The sequence below is a fragment of the Miniopterus schreibersii genome, assembly GCF_964146895.1.
Source record: "Miniopterus schreibersii genome assembly, chromosome: 7".
In the NCBI taxonomy this organism is placed as follows: Eukaryota; Metazoa; Chordata; class Mammalia; order Chiroptera; family Miniopteridae; genus Miniopterus; species Miniopterus schreibersii.
The window spans coordinates 77,360,701-77,380,361 of NC_138108.1; the positions used below are offsets into that span (position 1 = coordinate 77,360,701).

At 53.9% G+C, this 19,661-nt stretch overlaps 1 protein-coding gene across 2 annotated transcripts in view; it reads left to right on the top strand.

Moving 5' to 3' along the window:
• GLI2 (GLI family zinc finger 2) overlaps positions 1-19,661 on the top strand; it is a 236,947-nt gene that overhangs the window by 160,224 nt on the left and 57,062 nt on the right. For both annotated transcript variants that reach the window (XM_081143450.1, XM_081143449.1), the window contains one exon: positions 19,163-19,268. In XM_081143450.1, the coding sequence (XP_080999576.1) occupies positions 19,210-19,268 (59 nt within the window). In that variant the 5' untranslated portion in view covers positions 19,163-19,209. The remainder of the gene's footprint in view (positions 1-19,162; positions 19,269-19,661) is intronic.

Here is a 19,661-nt window from a genome sequence, read left to right on the forward strand (position 1 = left end):
CTCATAGTTGGGGACACCACCCAAGTCAGCACCCCTCCCAGGATGCTCAACCAGGCCAGCTCATTCCTCACCCACTCCCACACCTGCTCAGCACCAAGCCCTGCTGGCCCTGCAGCCTGCGTGTTCGGGACCCACTCCCTCTGTCCCGCTGCCCTGGCGAAGGCACTTCAGCTCTCACCCCCATCGCTTCAGGGTAAGATCTGCATCTTAATTCACTTCCTCATCCAAGCGTCATCCACACACCTCACCCTCCGCTCCCTTGGACGTAAAATGCAGTTCTGACCCTGTTACTCCCTTGGCTAGAACCTGATGCCTCTCTGTCACCAGCTGATGTCTGGTGCTTGGTGGTTGGTGAGATGGTGTCCTCCATGTTAAATAAGATGTGGAACGCCCCAGACTCACCCCCTGATCCAGCCTTTCCCACCACCCCAGTCCGCCCTTCACTGCTGCTCTGCCACCGATGTGGTGACAGCAGGGAGCACCCTGCCCCTTCTCATCCCTGGGCCTTCCTGGTCAGCTCCTCCGCACACCTGTCACCTTTCTGCCTGTGTGTCTCCTGCTGCCTGGGAGGGACCAGAGCCAGAGCATTTTCCTTCCTGCATCTCCAGAGCAGAGCCTGGCCAGGACGTGAAGATGGGCTGGAACAGCAGAGAAAACTGAACTGGGAGCTGGGTGACCCCCGAGGGCTCTGGGCAGGAGCAGCCTCTCTTGAGGAGACCCCATGATACTGACATACATAACCACGGAGTGCATTTTCCATGGCTAGGGACTTGTGCTCCATTTTCGCAGCCAGTAGCACTGTAATAAAGAAAGCAGTCACCAGGACTGGCAGGACTGGTGGTAAAAACTCAGGCTCTAGAGTCACAGACAAGGCTTCAAATCCTTCCTTGCCAGTTAGTTGCTGTGTAATCTTGGGCAAGTTACATACTTGTCAAGCCTCAGTTTCCACATCTGTAAAATGGGGATAGTGACAGTGGCCCCACATAGGGTTGATGTGAAGAACAAATAAATGGGAATATCAAGTGTGCAGAAATCCGCCTGGCGCCAGCACTCATGCAGTCTCATCGCTTAGGTCATCAGTGGGCTGCTGGCCTGGACAGTCTTTTCACCATAGTGAACAGCACGGTGGGGAGGTGGCTGCCCTCCTGAGGGCATTTATTGATCCTCCTCATGCCTTGGGGTGGCAGGAAGGATGGCATGGACAGCACGCCACGGCCTGGTGTTTACGTGAGACTCTGCACAGCAGGTCATTAGACCTGCCCCACTGCCTGTGTGGTAAGCGGGGACCGCCTGTCCAGCGGTGATGACGGAGGCCCTTCAAGCCCTGGTTTGGTGGTCTGTCCACTCAGCCTCCGCTCAGCTTCAGCCTATGGTGCTGGGCATGGGGGCAGGGGTCCCCAGGACCAGCCAGAGTGAGGAGCATGGAATGGGTTTCAAGGTGGCATCCGTGTGCATTTGGGTAAAACAAGGCAGTGACAGTCCACCTCCCTCCAGTTGGCAGCTCTGTGGGGATACTTGTCCAGAGCCCTCGCATAGCAGGGGCCTTGTCTTTGGAGCATTTGTTCTGCTCCAACCTGTGGACTTGTGCTCTATAGATTGCTCATCGTGGGTCCCTCCCAGCACCTAGAAAGGGAAAAGAAACCAGGGCCCCTGATTAAGACTCAGCATGTTCCAGAACTGGGAAGCGGGAGGGCCCTGTGGATTTGGAAGAAGGCACCATTTCTGCTTCTAGGGAGGGATGGTCCCCTGACCCAGATCTTGCCACTGCTGCGGCCCCGTGGCCCCAGCTCCTCCCCAGCAATAGGCCACACATGGCATCGGCCCTGAAACTGTGGTTCGGGAGAAACCAATGTTATGGGAACAGCTCCTGGCTCTGGCTGGTGTTGCTCCAGCCCAAAGGCAGATTCTGGGTGGGTGGTTTGGTTTGGGAATCTTCCCTTGCCTGGAAAGGGAGGTAGAATCAACCACTGGGGAGGGCACTGCATGGCCTGTGGCTGGTGGGCAGATGTTGGCAGAGGGGAGATGCAGGCCGACTGGGGTTTCATGTTAGTACCAAGCTACCCTCTTCCTCTTCCCCTAAGTGTCTCTTTGACCCAGTGGGGGGAATCGGGGTGCACTGTTACCCACACTTGTGATGAAGATCCAACCCCAGAATGGCTGGGAGGGTCCCCAGCTCTGGTCCCCTGAGTCATCAGAAGGCACAGAGCTGCAGCATGATCATTGTCATTCCTTCTTGGGAATAAACACACCCTCCGTCTTTGTTTGCGTGGTGATAAGGGTCCCACAGGGAGATCACCTGGAGGTGCCTCTCAGACACAGGGAGTCCACCTGCTCCTCTCAGCCTGGCTGGGCCCCGGTGGTCACTATCTTTAGCCCCACTGCACGAGTTTCTGCCCACTTCCAGGAATTGCCTCTTTCCAAGTACCTTCTGGAGGGGGTGAGTGAGAAATGCTCTAGGGGCCTGGGCTTCTGATGTGGCTTTCAGGGCCCGGAACCTGGGAACTTATTGCTAGAGGTGTGAAATTGTGCACATGACCTCATTTAAACCCTGTTTCATTTTTTAATATGTTTTTTAAAAATTATTGATTTTGCCTGGCCGGGTGTGGCTCAGTGGTTGGGCGTCAACCTAGGATCCAGGCTATCAGGGTTCGATTCCCGGTCAGGGCACATGCCCGGGTTGCAGGCTGCAGCCGATCATTGACTCTCTCATCATTGATGTTTCTCTCTCTCTCTCTCCCTCTCCTTTCCTCTCTCTGAAATCAATAAAGATATATATATAAAAATATTATTATTGATTTTAGAGGGAGAGGAAGGGAGAGGGATAGAGAGATGGAAACATTGATGAGAGAAACATCCATCAGCTGCCTCCTGCACGCCCCCTACTGGGGATCAAGCCTGTAACATAGGCATATGCCCTGACTGGGAATTGAACTGGGGACCTCTTGGTTTATGGGCTGATGCTCAACAATTGAGCCACACTGGTCGGGCTAAACCTGTTTTATACTTGGGGATCCTGGCTGGTCGCAGGCCACCATCTGGTAACAACCCTGTTGACAGCAGAGTCTTGTGAAATAGCCCCTGACTTCAGTGGCAGCAGCAGCTTCTCCACACAGCGCATGCTGAGGTGTGTGTACCAGGCTAGCTATCTGTGGGCTTTCCACCCTGTTTTTCGCTGGGTCTCCTCAGGGCCTCTGATGGCATCTGCACTTTCCCTGTGCTGTGCTTTCTTCCTTCCAGCCATTCTGTCCCAACCTCCATCCCACAGGGCACCTGGTTCTCTTTGCAGTGGGGCCTTGCCTGTCCCACGAATTTGTAATGCTAACGGGCGGTTTGGGTCTCCCAGTGGCCTGCAGGCCTGCAGGCCTGCAGCTGGTTGACTGCAGGGCCCACTGCCGCCCTTTCCTTGGCAGGGTTTTCGGGGCTGCTCATCCTAATCAAAGGCTGTGTTTTAATTTATGCAAATGTGGGGCGATGGTGGCAGGGTGTCCCAGACATCCATCACCCCATGTCCCAGCACTAGTCATTCGTCAGAGGGGCCTTACAGATAATACACTTTTTGTTTAAGGCAATTACTTAATCTTGACAAACTCCTGTGTTAAGCAGGGCTATTAGTGGGACCCACCATTAATCAGCATAAAACCAGGTGGGTGCTTTTTCTGAAATGCAATTGCTCTTGGGGACCTGGGGTGGGCCCTTTGCCATCCTCTCCACCCTAATTATACAAGCAGCATGCTAACAAGGAGCACCCCGCATGTGCTGTGAGGGTGCTGAGCCACTGGTGGGAAAGGGGCCCATTTTTAACTCCAGTCAGCACGTTTTCCAAGCCAGGCAGAATGATCCATGGGGGTTATTAGCAGGCACCAGGAACACAGCTGGAAAAACAGATAACCCCCTCCCTTGGGTCCCTCCTGGACTTGCTTCCAGCTTGCTGCATCCCTGGGCAGCACTTAGAATACCTTTTGGGGGACGGGGGGGGGGGGGCAGCGGTTGTAATCACTTTTGGAAAGGCCACAAACAAAGTAGAAATACCAAGTCCATCCTGTGTCTCCAGGCCACATGTACTTCTACCTGTGGCTCTGATCACATTGAAGCCCGGCCCATGCTGTCTTGAGAGGGGCTGGGCACTCTGGGCCTCCTCTTTGGCCTCGTGTTTTATCTTCATGGTCCTAGAAGAGCTCCCGTTGCCCTGTCCCACCTGTGAGAACCTGTCTGGAATTTCCAGGGGTGGCTGTGAGGCCTTGGGATTGACCTCAGCCAGTTTATTGTCATCTGTAAAATTAGGATGATAATAATAATATGTTCCCCATCAAGTGCAATAGGGCTGAATCGGTTAACAAATGTCACATGTCAGGGAAGCTCAGCATGTGGGAGGCCGGGTGCATTGCTGTTAGAATCACTTCTCTTGTCAGTCTCTGAGGAGGGTCCCAGCTGATGAGCCCAGGAATCTGGGCTCTGTCTACTACTACTGTCTACTAGTCTGCTCTTTTACTGGTACTGTCTGCTACTCTGCCCTGTCTGCTAGTGCTTCGTGTGCTACTCTGCTGTCTGCTAGTGCTTCGTGTGCTACTCTGCTCTGTCTGCTAGTGCTTTGTGTGCTACTCTGCTGTCTGCTAGTGCTTCGTGTGCTACTCTGCCCTGTCTGCTAGTGCTTCGTGTGCTACTCTGCCCTGTCTGCTAGTGCTTCGTGTGCTACTCTGCCCTGTCTGCTAGTGCTTCGTGTGCTACTCTGCTGTCTGCTAGTGCTTCGTGTGCTACTCTGCTGTCTGCTAGTGCTTCGTGTGCTACTCTGCCCTGTCTGCTAGTGCTTCGTGTGCTACTCTGCTCTGTCTGTCTGCTAGTGCTCTGTTGCTCTTCTGCTCTGTCTGCCACGGCCGTGTCCGCTCCTGCTCCGCCTGCTTGTGCTCCATGTGCTGCTCCACGGTCTCACTAGTACTGGGTCTGCTTCTCTGCTCTCTCTGCTGGTACTCGGTTGCTACTCTGCTCTCATACATCTGTCTGTTGTATGCTCGTCACACACCATGGCATACGTTTTACAGCCAACTTTGTTTTTATAAATAGAAAGAGTATATTCTAAAATAATTCTAATAAGTATAACATATTAAATACATAAACCGGGAACATAGTTGTTTATTACCATTACCAAGTGTTGCACACTGTACATAATTGTAAGCGCCGTACTTGGTGTACACCAGCATCACACAAACACGTGAGCGACGTGTTGTGCTGCTGTGCTGTGTGGCTGCAGTGCCGCTGGGCCGTAGGAGTTTTTCAGCTCCGTGACAATCTTATGGGACCACTGTTGTATATGCGGTCTGTTGATAGAAACGTCGTTATGTGGGACATGACTGTTCTGTATACTGCTCTGTGCAGCAAGACTTTCTCTTCTGGGTCCTAAATTAATGTATACAGAATGTCAGTACCGTTGGTCACCCTTGTTGTCCTCAAGGTCTCTTTTCCAGTAGTGAGAGTCACTCACTCATTCCCCCACTCATTCATTCACTTACTCACTGGGCACATATTTCCCACTCCCACCACGCCAGGTACTGGACTCTGACTTTGAGGAAATGGAGCCAGAGGGCAGATCTTCTGCCTGATTTAGAGAGGGGACAGTAGAAACGTCTAGAAAGCATCCTGGAGGAGGCACGAGTGAACTGGACCTGCTTATGAGTTGGTGTGATAAAGAGATGGGCAGGGGCGGGGATGGGCTTTTCAGGCAGAGTGAGTGCTGGTAGCAGGCTGGGAAGTGTGAAGGAGGGAGGACTTTTGGGGGTCTGACCCTGGGGGGTCAGTTTGTGGCAGGATCAGGAGAGTACTAGGACGAGAGTGCTTTGTACTCCATTCTACAGGCGACGGCAGGACCTGGGGGCTGTCTGTTAAGGATCCCTCCTCTGGGTTCCCTTTGCTGGGGTAGAAGTGGACTCACAGCAGGGCCGTTGCCCACATACCTTGAATGGGCTAGTGGGCCAGGCTGCTCTTGGGTTTGTGGAAGGAAGGACAGCTCTGGTTTCTCTGGCTCTGAAACACATTGTGTGTGTGAGTTTGCCCCTATATTTAAAACCCTGTTTATTTTAAAGGAAGTAGATTCCGTCTGCTTTTAATTCACACTTAGCTCATCAAAATATTGTTTTGCAAGAGTTTTTTTTGATGTCCAGGAAGCCTTTGGAGTTTTTTCCTCTCTCTTACCCCTCTACACAGTCTTATTCTAGGAAACAAGATTCTGAGTCCTGCTCAGCGCCAGCGGGTGGGTCATGGGGCCAAGTTTCTCTGCCAGCAAAATAGGGGGAGTGGGCTTTTCCCAAGGCTTCTGTGGACTGGCCTCCAGTCCTGCCAGGTGGACCTCCAGCATCCTGGTCCAGGGAGCCACTGTTTCCACCAGCAGCAGTGGGAAGTGGGCTGGAGTGTGGGGAGGGGTAGCAGGAATGGCATGTTCTGGAAGTGTCATCCAGTCAGTTGGGTCCAGAATTACATGGAGCCAGTGCTGCCCAGGGAGCCCGGCTTCTGGAAGTGTTACATGGCTTGGCCAGTGTTTCTCCACGTCCCTGCCCCACATGATCCCTGCATGTGCTTTGCTTTCTGGTGTCAACTGATGGTCGTTGGCGCCAATTCAGATGCCAACAGGAATCCCCAGTTTGGGGTGCAGTGAAAAGGAAACTTTATTTAGTGCAAACAGCTTGACAGTGATACAGCACTACTGTGAAAACAGCACTGCTGTGGAACAGCTGATAGTGCTACAGCTCAGCAGCACTGCTGAGAAACAGCAGGTCGCGAAGCTGCCCGGGGGCCAGGTGGCCCTGAGGCAGGCCGCTCTTCAGGCAGGCAGCCTCGCTCACGATGGCCCGCCCCACTCTGCCCTGCTCCGCGCGGGACTGTGCCCTTCTGCTCTGCAGTGCCAGTCTGTTGGGCTCTGCCCCCGCGAGACATTTTCAGCTCTAGTTGGGACAGGCAGCTGCAGTAGGTGGAAAGGGCCCTCTGCTAGCCAGAGGGGAGTTGCTTATATAGACAGGAGCCCCTGTCCTGGTCCCTGCTTGGTCAGAATAGAGCCAGTCTGGTCAGAGCTGCGCAGCTCTGATTGGATGGGGAAAGCCTCGGCCCTGTTGGTTGAAATGGGCTGGGGGGGGGGGGCTCCGTTATAAGGCCGCTGGAGGCAGGAACCCGGGCAGGCGGCGGTTCAGGCAGAGGCAGGGGGTTCAGCGCAGAGGCAGGGGGTTCAGCGCAGAGGCAGGGGGTTCAGCGCAGAGGCTGCTCCCTGAAGCGCAGGGTCCCGCAGAGGCCCCCGCGCAGAAATGGCTGCTAGACTTTGTTTTTTGTTTTTGCTTTTTAAAAAAAATTTGAGCCCAGATACCCACCAGGAGCCCTTATTAGTCTCAGGGTTCACACTGGGGACCCCCTTTCCTGTCAGAAGCCTCAGGAGCACCTGCCAGGCCTGTGGGGAGGCGGTGGGCAGCGTCCAGCGGGGATCAGAGCGATGCTGCTGACTCTCCGCTCTGCCCTGACGAGCCAAGGGCATAGAAGGAACGAGCCTGGGAGCCCCGGGAGTTCAACGGATGGAAGCAAGGGAGGAAGGGTGGGAAGAGATAATAACTATGGGTTAATCAGTTAATTTAAGTGACCAAACGGAAGGTTGCAGGGAGTTAAGATTCAGAAGTGAGGAAGAACTGAGTTTTGGGGAGAGTGCTCATCACCGTATTTTTTGTACCGATAGTACTTTTATTAACCTAGACTAGAAGTCTCTGAACAGTCAGAGGTCAGCGGCAATAACTGGTTAGGTCTGTGCTGTTCAGTAGCAGCTGCTCACTGCACATGGCTGGTGAGCACTTCAGATATAGCTGCTCTGGCCGAGATGTGCTGTAGGTGTCAACTACTCAACTGATTTTAAAGACAGTACAAATTAAAGAATATAAAACATCTTGTTAATAATTTCTGTATTAGTCATATGTTGAAATGATAATATTTTTCATATGCTAGGTCAATGAAATTATGTTATTAAAATTATTACCAGTTTTTTTTAGTTGTTTTTTTAAATGTGACTACTAGAAAATTTAAGATAACATATGGTCCGCACTGTATGCCAAGGCTGGGCTGCATTTGCCAGGTGGGGACTAAAAGAAGAGACTAGTTTTGGGTAGAGAATGTTTTAAGGAAAAGATCCCCTTGAGTAACACATCATCACTGGGACTGTACTGACGAGGGTCTCAGGAAGTGTCCTTCAGTGACCTGCTTCAGCGGAGAAATGAAAAGCACTGTGTAATTAGCTGTCCGCTGGGGGAAGTAAGTGTGGCCTGAGCCTCGTGCTCAGAGGCGCTTGAAGGCTGTTCTCACAGCAGATCCCATGCCCGGTTTTAAATCTCACTGACTGGCTTTGGCAGGCTCTGCCTCAGCACACCCTGGACTGGAGTAAGGGCTGCCTTAGCCACTCCGGTAAAGCGTCCCCAGTGCCTTGTGGGGGCTGAATACTGTGGCCCCCTCCAGAACGGCAGCAGAGTAACCACAGGCTCTCTTGGCACTCTGAGGAGGGCCCGAGGCAGGACCAAAGCACCAGACTGAGGAAACCCCTTGCTAGACTCTGCAGGAAAGGGGCCGGATGCTGCGGAAGGAAGCAGAGTGGCAGTGACACCTTGGGACCTGTGGGGACCAGGCAGAGGAGTGGCTCCGATGTCCTCTTGAAAGGGCTGAATGCTCCTCGTCCCCATGACAAGTGGGCTTTTTGTACAGTGACAGGACAGCACTGAAGCAGCCAGGGTTGCTGGTACAAGTTGGCAGGTGGAGCTGTCAGGGAGGCGAAACTCGGGGGAATGTTTGCGCACGTGAACGGGGCAGTGTTGTGTCCACACTGGAACGCCTGCATCCATCCCAGGCCACCTGGCCTGCCTGCCTCTGTAACAAGTGGAAGGATCACTGGACCACAGGTGCCAGCTCACAGGTCACTCTTCTCCAGGCCCTTGGCCTGAATTCGTGTCCTCCCTTGGAGGTCTGCAGGGATGACCTTTGGAGCTACAGCCCCTTGGGCCTCAGATCTGTTATGGATTTGGGATCTTGCACACTACTTTCTTTGGAACAGATTCTGTGACCAAGACACTTTTCCAACTTGATCAAGCTTGGCCTTCTCTAAGGTTTTTTTGGCCCTAAGATTTTCTAATGTGGGACCCCACTCATCTACCCTGACCATTGGGCAACCGGTTTCATTCCCCACAATGGCAGGTATCTCCCCCGGAGGCCTTTGGAGCTCCCCCAATCTCCTACGCCTGGCTGAAGGGCAGAAGGTTGGTGGAGATAGCACACCAGCACTCCCGGGCCCTCTCGCACGTCTGGCTCTGCACAAGCCCTTGACACGTTAACTCGGCTTTGCTTCATAGTGCCCCTCTGGTGTGGGTCTTGTCACTGTCTTCGTCGCACAGATGAGGAAACCAAGGCACAGGCAGGCTAAGTGAATTAGTGATGGGACCAGGCTTGGCCACGGTGTCGGCTGCGGCTGCAGTGCTATCCACCGCAGTCTTGCGGTCTCTGGCTCAGGTCCTGTCTGCCTCCTGTGGCCTGTTCCCCTTATCGTAGCCTTACCATCTGAGGATGTTTCAGTCAGATCAGGTTGCATAACAGAAATACCACAGACTGGAAGGCTTAAAGGACAGACATTTACTTCTCACAGTTCTGGAGGCCGGGAAGGCGAGATCAAGGCATCAGCAGATTCGCTGTCTGGTTCCTGGCTCATGGGTGGCTGTTGTCTCTCTGTGTCCTCACATGGTGGAAGGAACGAAAGAGTTCTTTGGGTCGCTTTCATAAGGGCACTAAGCCCATTCATGCGGACTCCACCCTCATGTCCTAATCATTTCCCACAGGCCCTACTTCCAAACATCGAATCAGGCATTAGGATATCAGCATAGGAATTTGGGGCAGGGGAGGAGATACATAAACATTCAGTCTATAGTACAGTGGACTGGTCCCAGGACTGCCTGGGCTCCTGTGTGGCGAGAGCCAGGTAGCACTTGAGCCTGGCCTCTCCCTGTGGCATTGGGTCAGGCGCGTTGCTAGCCCTTGGTGTGAGCATTTCTCTCTGCACCCCTGCCCACCCGCCTAGAGACCAGCCTCAAGGCCCTGCCCTGTGTGGAGTGCTTTGCGCTGGCCTTGGCTTCATGCACTCTCTTCCCAGCAGCTATTTTGTCATATTCTGTCAAGCAACACCTTCTTAGAAAGGCCAGCCTATGGCTCTGGGGTGGGGGTGGGCACTGGCGGGCCCAGCCGGCCAGGTTCTGCCAAGCTCTGTGTGGGGGCAGGTCTGCCTGAGAGTGAGCAGCCTGGGCCTCAGCCCACCGGACACCAGCCAGCTTGTAGCGTTGGAATTTCCTGTCTGATTTTCATTTCCCCCTCCCCCCAAGTGAGACAGAAACGCTTTTTAATTGCACACTGTGGAGTGCCATTCAGGATATATTATTCCTATTAAGTGCTTCCTGTGGGGCGGTGCCTGGGCACCAGGAGAGGCCTCTGGGAGCAGCCTGTGCGGGGCTTGCTATTGGGAGTATAGTGTTATTCGCAGAAGGCCTGGCCACTGGGAGGAGGCTCTCCTGGGCTCCCCTGCACTTTCGTGCCTTCAGGCTCTGATGCTTGGGCCGGTGACACCACTCCCACTGGAAGAGGCCTTGGCCATCTGAGTTAACATGCCTGCAGGGTTTCAGAGGTGACTGAGGCCACCCCAAGCCAGGAGGCATGCATGTGTGCCATCCTGGGCTTCTCACAGCGGCAGCACCTTTGTTCCAGAGCGTGGAGAAGCACAGGTGTGAGGACGCCTTAAAGCCCGCATCCTCGCGGTGCTCGGGCCCCTCGAGCCCACTACTCAGAAACCCTGGGACAATGCGATAGTCACCATATTTGAATGTCACACCCAGGGCTCTCTCTCTCATCAACCATGTTCAATTTCTCCAGCTGCAACCATTCTCTGTCTAGTACAGTGCATCCATTATAGGCACAAATATTAGAGATAACCTCTATTTACTGTTGCAAGTGGGAACACCGATGCTACGGCAGGGACAGGAAATGTACAAAAGGTAACAGGCCAGTAGGTCTCCAAGTGCGGCCTCTGAGAAGCACTGTCAACATCCCCTGGGCACTTGTTACGAATGCAGATTCTCAGGCCTGCTGAAGCGGAGAAATCTGGGGATGGGGCCAACAATGGCGTTTTAACAAAGCCTGCAGGTGGTTCTTGGGTCTGAGAACCACCGATGTTAGTGTCTTAGGTGTTCACGGTGCCTCCTGTTTTGTGTGCACATCATTTAATTTCCCGGAGGACCCCAGGACAAGGTGTTCCTAGTCCCACGTGTACAGGAGAGGCCACACAGTTCGGGTCAAGAGTCACATGCCACACACCATGACAGAAACCATGGAGTCCGCTGTCCACACTGCCTGAGCCTGAAGAATTCGTCATGTTCTCCCTTCCCTCCAGGTCTCCCCTTCAGGGCCCAGCTCCAAAACCACCTTTTCCAGAGAGCCTTCCTGGCTGCTCTGGGCTCCGCGGAAATCTCCCTTCCCTGAGCCCAAGGCCATCCTGGCAGCCTGTACCGAGCGGACCCCACCCATCACATAGGGCCACACTGCACTTTGCAGATGGCTTCTGCACAGCTGCCCCTGGGGCAGGAAGTGTGCCTCTTATTCCTGGGGCCCCCAGAGCACTCAAGCAGGGTCCTCATCCATTGACTGAGTGGGGAAGCCTTAGGTGGGCCTGGGGCCCGCGGCCCGGGACCTGGGGTTGAGAGCTGTGCCCGGGGTGGTGGCAGCTCCACTGTGGAGTCCGGAGAAGGCCGAGCAGCTGGACCTGATGAGACCCCACAGCATGTGCCAGTCAAGGCCATGTTAGAGGGACCACATGTCTGAACGACATCATCTCCCTTGATCAGACCCGGGCTGAGGGAGGGAGGGCGCAGTCTCTTCTTTGTAGCTAGTGTTGCCGATTGTGATGTCTTCTGGGAAGTCTGAGCTCCAGCTTCCTGAGGAGTGGGCCTGGGATCCTCACAGGAGTGGGAGAGAGCGAGGTGTCCTGCCCTCTGGGACTTATGAGGAGCCAGCTTCAGTGGCTGAAACAGAGACCTTAATCGAGCAGGCAACCAGCTAGTGTCCAGCTGAAGTGTCTGGGTCATGGGGGCAAAAATAAAGGTGCTGATCGCCATCTCTTCCCCCAACAATTAGCCTTTTTAATTTTGCAGAGCATCTTCACATTCCCTTTCCCTGCGGGTTACACAGTTTAATTGGCAGGTAGGCATCAAGGGTGGAGTGGAAAGTACCTGAGGTTGGGATGTGAGTCCTCTCAGAGTGCACTTGTCCGGGCCATTGATCCCTCGCTTCCTGGAGGGCAGAGCTGGGTTTGCTTTAAGCCAGCTGGGTCATTAAAGGGGTCCCACCCTCTGAACCACCGTCCTCCGCACACCGGAGTGTTACCCTCCGGGACCTGGCCATACCCTCTTCTGCCTTGAGCTTCTTTGCCCCTGACTTTGCTGAGGGTCAGTCACTGCTGCAGCACTTGGCAATGTGGCTGAAGGCAGATGAGGCAGGAATTTGTGTGGTTTTTATTTTAAACACCATCTTTTCAAACAAAATTCACAGAACTACCAGGCCACCTGTGAGTCCCCTCCCCTGTTTGTTCTGTCCTGACCAGTGACGGCACGGCATGAACGATGGGAAATGCTGGAGTTGAGAGTAGCTGCCTGAGCCCCTGGGGGATGGGCCCGCGGGAATGGGGTGGCGGTCAGCAGGGATTCTCTTGTAGGAGACTTTTCCCACAGTGCCCAAGGCCATGACCCGGCATCCCTGCCGGTGCCCACTGCCCGTGCCCACTCTGCCCGCAGTGAGCGGGAGCACTGAGTTAGCGTGGAGTGCGCATCAACCGCAGATGTTGCGTATGAGCTCCCGTCTGACGCATCGTGGTCCCTCACACCAGGGATCAGGGAAAAGCTCCTGTTGTGACCAGACTGGGGCCTTGTTCACATCTCCTCCGAAGTTCGCATTGATGGGAAAGGGAACCACCCACTCCTGAGATCCCGCTCCGGGCCAGACACTGCTGTTCCACCGCACAGTAGTTAGGTGGATGTCCTTCCCACTTCACAGACGAAGACCCTGACACTTCCCAGGAAGTGACAAAACAGGAGTTCACACCCTGCCCGTCTGGTTTATGGCTCACATGCTTCCTACTCCTGTGCCAAGCTCCTCAGACCGTGGGGATAGGTCCTCCCCCTTAGGACTGTCATTTGACTGACGTACAGCTCCGGAGCAAGCCAGTTTCAGTCTGGCTGTCCAGCTCACTGTGCATGACTTCAAGCCTACCCATCTGCTGTTTTTTCCCTCCACATTAGCACCTTCCTTTTTCAAAGATACAGGTGTCTCTTGATGCCTAGGTCCTTCCAGTAGGGGGAAAGCCACCTGGTAAGTCATCTACACTTTAGTGTGAATTTATTTCTTTGACTTTCCTAGTTTATTTTTAAGTAAAATAATGAAATGACTGCCTTGGATATTACTTTAGATGCAAGAAGTGACAAGGGAAAGGAACATGATCAATTAGTTATTAATGGGGAATCCCAAGCAGAGTCCCTCATAGTGTGAGAGAAATTGGGAGCCAGAAAGTTTTTTCTGGCCCCCCAGCCATGTCAAGTTAAAATGCCTCTTTTTAGCTTATCAGAGGCCACCTGGAGCCCACCAGAGTACCCATGAGGAGGCCACAGAACTGACCTCCTGCACGGTGACTTGGGGGCATGGGTCAGCTACTCAGGAAGGATGGAAATCCATGACCTGCTCTGGCCCCTAGCCTCCCTCCCAGAATCCCACAGGCTGCACTGAGATGGGTTTGTGCTTCATCATAACTCAGTCCTGCCTTGTGCCAGGACCAGGCCTCCTTCCAGAGATGCCCACCTGCACCATCCCTTGGTCAGTGACAGGGCAAGGCAGCTCTTCTTGCAGAAACCCCGGAGCTCTGAACTTAGTCCTTCCTTCATTTCTGATGGAAAAGACCACAGTACCTGGACACCATGCTAATCTCTAGGGACTGGACAGCCCAGACAGCTGGTGCGTCCCCAACACGTCCCGTCTCGCCTGGGAAATAGCTGCTTTCACCCAGCTAGCCCCTCCAGCTGTGGGCCAGCCGCTCAGGCCCCTCTCTGAGCTCAGCCCTCAGGGCAACCTCTGTGTTGTAGCAACACATGACTTCATCTGAGGGGAATTCCTCCAGCTGCTAACGCAGCTGCCCGGTCATGTTTCGATGACCCAGTTCTCCTGTTTCTTTGTCTGAAGCCCTGCTGATCCTGCCCCATCCTCTCCTGGAGAAACTCACCAACGTCATCATTCGTTGATGGGACATTAACTAGAGCCTGGCTTCCAGGGAGGCCCCCCTTGCCCCTTCCCAGTGGCCGGCTCACTCACGCAGCGAGATCCTTGAACCAGGGGCACACGGCCGATGCAGCCTGGCCTCACCCCTGGGGCCACCAGCCAAGGAGCATTGGTCATTTAAACCCTGGCACAGAAAAATTCTGGGGTTAAAAAAGCCACCATCCTCAGCTTCTCAGACCGTTGGTCTTCTGTGTAGGATCAAAAACAAATGTGCGTTTTTTTTCAGAGGGGGTCGGGTGATCCATAGAAAATTCCCATCTCAGGGTTTCTTCGTCAGAAACTTAAAAGAGCGCCGCGCTTTGAAATGGCATGTGGCGCGTGTGTGTTCTCCCTTGCCGGAAGGATGTGATTGAGTTTGGAGTTTTGTTTAACTTGAAAAAAGAGCCCACAATGAAAACAATGTGTGGAAGGGTCCCCTTCAACACATCGCCGAAGGCAGCTCTTGTCCCTGTTCATCTTCGTGTCCGGGGGAGCTGCTGACGGCCCCCGGACAGAGCGATGCTCGCGGGAGCCCACAGTGGGGCACCCTCCTCCCTGGGCCTGGCGGGCCCCAGGCTAAGCATCTGCCCCCGAGCAGGTGTGTGTGGGGACAGTCCTCGCTGGTCTGAAAGACCACTAAACTGCAGATGCTCCTGGGTCAGCCTTCATCCTCAGTTTATCCAGGGTGCACAGTTGGTCCCAGAGACAGTTTGGGGGTTCTACAAGTGGCTCTGGTGACTGAGCCTGCGGCTGATGGGCTGGTGGATGTAGAGGGCCCCTGGGTCTGTGAGTTGTACAGATAAGGCTATAAAAACTAAACAGTGCCTGTGCCCCAGTGCCCCCCACCTTGGCGGCTCAGGGATCCCTCCCGCAGCCTCATTGTGTCACTAGCTGAGACCAGTGTAGCCCTTTCCCAGAGGAGCAGGTGACCATTCACAAATAGCAGGATAGTTCTGGTAAGAAGGAAGTTAATGCTCACCTGATCTTCACTGAACAGACAGGTAATGTGAGACCCAGAAAAGGGGACACAATTTCTCCAAAGTTCTATGGTCACTAGTGGCAGGGCCAGCCTGGGATTCCTGGCCGATGCATGCCCCTGCCCCACACCACCTGGCCCTACTCATGTGGCCTTTTGATTTCCTGCTCAGAACCCTTCTTCCCACCCCCACTTCCCCCAAAATCCCGCAGTCCTTCCCACAGCCCCTCCGGGCTTATGGAGCCTTCTTTCCTGTCTCTCACCCCCACCCTCCGCTTTGGCCACGGCAGCCTGGCGTTGAAATGGCCCGTTCTTGCCTTTGCACCTGCTGTTTCCCCTGCCTGGTGCCGCCTGCCCTGCAGGGAGCCCTTACACACTCCACCCTACATCCAAGTCTCCTCTGTTCCCTTGCCCAGCCCAGCTTCCTCGCAGTTTCGCCATCCTCTGACATTATGTTATAAATGTATTTGCTAGTCTGTTCACGGCTTGTCTCCCTGGGAAAACTCTACCGCTCTGTGAAGGTGGCAGTGTGGACTGCAGTCACCGCCCGGCTCCCAGGACCTGGAACATTGCCTGCTACGCAGCACGCCCTTGATGCAAGGCAGGTGAATGAATGAGCGAAGGAATGAGCTAAGGAAGGAGCGAATGAGTGGTTATTCCTGTAGTGACTGCTGCCCAGATAGCCCCACTGCCCTGAGTGGACTGGGCCTCCTCTGAAGGTGGGCAGAGGCGTCTGGACATTACCTGCTAGCTGATCGCAGGCACGTCCGTCCTTCCTGGGCCACACCGGGGGTGGCCGTGTGGATGGGAGTCCTCAGAGGCCTGTTGCTGAGGGGCTGCTGGGTGCTGGGTGCTGGGAAACATGGGTTCTTGGGGAGAGGTAATGAGCCACACACTGCCTGACTGTTGCTGTCCTACAAGCAGACGACAGCACTCAGAGCCCCAGTGTGCTTCCTGAAGAACTGGGGTAAGAGCAGGCTGATGGCAACACGGAATGAGGTGCCGAGCGAAGGCCGTGGGGCGGCGGCTTCACTGAAGATGAGCGAGCACCTGGGGCTATCCCCCCCCCTCCCCCCCGACCCTGTGGAGACCGGGCTGTGCTCGGGCTGCTGGCTGACCTAACGCAGCAGCGCCTGCACGGAGGGAAGCCCTGACGCGTGTCCCCGGGCTCCTCCTGAGGACTCCAAGAGGTAACATGAGGGGTGCAGGGCTGTGGCCAGAGGCCCTGCCGCCTACTCATTCCATGGGCCTCAGCTGCCTGGAGGGCAGCAGGGGCTGCCGAGGTCCTGATCTGCCACCCCAACTTGAGAAAGCGAAAGCCGCTTCCCCTGGAACCTCCACAGCCTTCTCCCCAGGGACCAGGCAGAAAGGAGAGCAGACCCAGTTGCCGTGGGACTGTGGGGATGGCTGTCCCTCGTGTCTCTTCCAGAAGCCCCCCCCGCCGCGCGTGTGCACACACAGGCACCCGGTTTTGTGGAGCAGCCAGGTCAGCCTCGGCGCCACTCCACTTCATGTTTGCCTAGTAAACTAGTATGAGCACTCCATTCCTGTGGATGTCGGAGCTCTTTAGACCTGAAGAAGTTGCATTAATCTTGCACAGAGAAACATCTCTGCTCACAGCTGGTTAGGTGGGGCCCTGGTTGGGGGGTGGGGTGCTCACAGCTGATTAGGTGGGGCCCTGGTTGGGGAGGTATTGCAACCCTGCAGGTAAAACACGGGGGAGAAAAGCTCACAGGGTGCTGGGGGATGGCAAGTGGGAAAACCAGGGATTCTGGAGTGAATGCAGCTCGAGATTGCTGTGAAGACCTAGAAGTTGATATTTGCAAAGTGCTTAGAGCAGGGCCGGTACTGTGTGCGTTTGTTAAATACAATACAAGAGCCAGGTGGTGACGGGAGGCCTAGGCATTCCCCTTGCACCAGGGGCTTGCAGCCATGACCAGCCGTCCGGGGCTTTGGATTCTCCTCCTGGCTCTGCCATTTTTCAGCCCAGTGACTTGGAGCTAAAATCATACTTGGCCTCCATTTCCTCATCTGTGAAATGGGTGCATTAACGCCCACCTTGGCTCCCCCAGGGAGCTTTTGGACATGCAGGGAAACATTCAGACATACACAAAAACAAACTATGTTTACTTATTAATAATACTGTGATCTGGTCTGCCTGGCCACATTAAAGACACCACACGGGCCCTCCTGCACCTCTGGGATGTGAGCACTGCTTCCCCGCTTGACTTCCCTGGGGGCTCTGGAAAGCCCAGTGTGTCTTTTGTGTGGAAGCAGGCCAGTGCTGGCCCTCCGTTTATGGAGGCCAATTCCCCTTTGAGCCTAAGATTTCTGGAGTCTGGGTTTGGCAAATTGATTTAATCAGGGTGAGAAGATTGGCTTTCTTTGTTCCCAGTCCCCATGGAAGATGCCAGTATTGTGGAACTATGAAGATAAAATTGAATATATAAAATCTAAGTTTAAATGTCAGGAGAAAAGTTTCCTGATGTTTAGAGTTCAGAGCATTCAAACCAAGTGTCCATCAAGGGATGAATGGATGACCAAAACGTGGTATATCTATCGGGCACATGGTATCATGGATGAACCTTGGGGACAAGATCCTAGTGAAATAAGCCAGACACAAAAGGACAAATACTGTGTGATTCGACTCATATGAGTCACATTCGTAGAGACAGAAAATAGGACAGTGGTCACCAGGGCCAGGGGTAGGGAGGGCAGTGGGGGAGGGGAAGACAGGGAGTTTTTCGTCGGTACAGGGTTTCAGTTTGGGAAGATGAAAGACATCCTCTGATGGATGGTGGTGAAGATTGCACAACAACATGAATGTGCTTACCTGTACCGTACACTTAAAAATGATTAAAGTGGTAAGTTTTCTGTTATATGTATTTTACCACAATAAAATAAAAGAATTGATAGTGTTTACAGTACGGTACCTGAATCTGTTTGCACAGAAATGGTTAGCAGCATTGTTTGTGTGCATTTATTACGGCCGGACTGGCAGGCTGCTGACCGGTGTGTGTGGAAAATAAACCGTCCGCGTCTCTTTAAACTAGTCAGCAGTTCAGACTCAGCGTGACTCCCGCTGGCCTGCAGCCTTCCTCCCGAGTGAGAGTTGACGGAGAAATCTCCACTTCTTAGCCCTTTCCCAGTCTAACTACTTTTTAAAGAGCCTTGTTTTCCTAGCACCTATAATTATGTTTGCCTCCAGGGTACCCAGGAATTTTTTCTTAATAAGCAAAGAGCATCCTACAATTATCATGATGATTTGTTGAGGGCAGGCCAAGTGCAGACAGAGGCTGACTCACCTCTGGAAACTGATGCTCACCCGTTGGCATTTACATCTCGGAGGCACCGCCAGCGCACTTAGGGTCAGTAATTAATATTAAGAGCTGGAGAATTAATATTCCCACATAGGTGTCTGCTAGCTGCAGCCGGAGCGGGCCCTGGCTCCGCAGATGGTTCTAGGTAAATACTGCCAGCCTGTGTGGATGCCATAACCCGGGGCTGCTGGAGCCACGCAGCCAAGGCCAGGATGGGCAGAAGCCTGTCGGCTCTGTCAGCCCTGATTTGCAGCCGAGCCTGTAATCTCCCTGAGTTCAAAGAGCGCTTAGCTGCTTGTCTTTGTCAAGAGCGCGGTTGGGGATCTTTTATGTGAGAGATGTAGGATTCTCCGGCCGACTTTGATTATTTATTCATCCCCCTTCTTGGGTGTGTGATAGCCGGGGCACCTCGGAGCCCCCTGTCCTGACTGCTCTTGCTCTGAAATTCATTGAGCTTTAGAGTCCTTTGAAAATTGCTTTTCAAGGGAGGAAAAAGGTTTTGAAGTCCTGTCTCTCTCTCCCCGTACAGTGCCGCAGCATCTTTTGCCAGCGTTCCATGCTCCCTTACCGATTGACATGAGACACCAGGAGGGAAGGTACCATTATGAGCCTCACTCTGTCCACAGCGTGCACGGGTAAGTTCTGCCCTCTGCCCAGGAAGCCGGGCTGCCAGCATCCACCACCTTGCCTGCTTTTTTCTTTTTGGAGTTTCCAATCTGCATTGTCCTGAGCAGTCACCTTTGCCACCCACGAGTGCACTGATCCGGGACCCCAAGTGAATGTGTGGGTGGGATGTGAACCCCCACCTCCTATGGTTCCCTGAAAGGAAACACTGCCGTCTCGCACCTCACCCTTCCAAGGCCACAGACTCTCCTGGTGAATCCATGAGCACCCTGGGGCTCTTCACCCACCCATGCAGTGGGAATCCCCTTCAGGCCAAAGGTCCCATGTAAGTATGGTGACCTTCGCTATATGTTGTCTCGGCATAATAATTCATGGCACTCCTGTCACTCCCTAAGGCAGGGGTG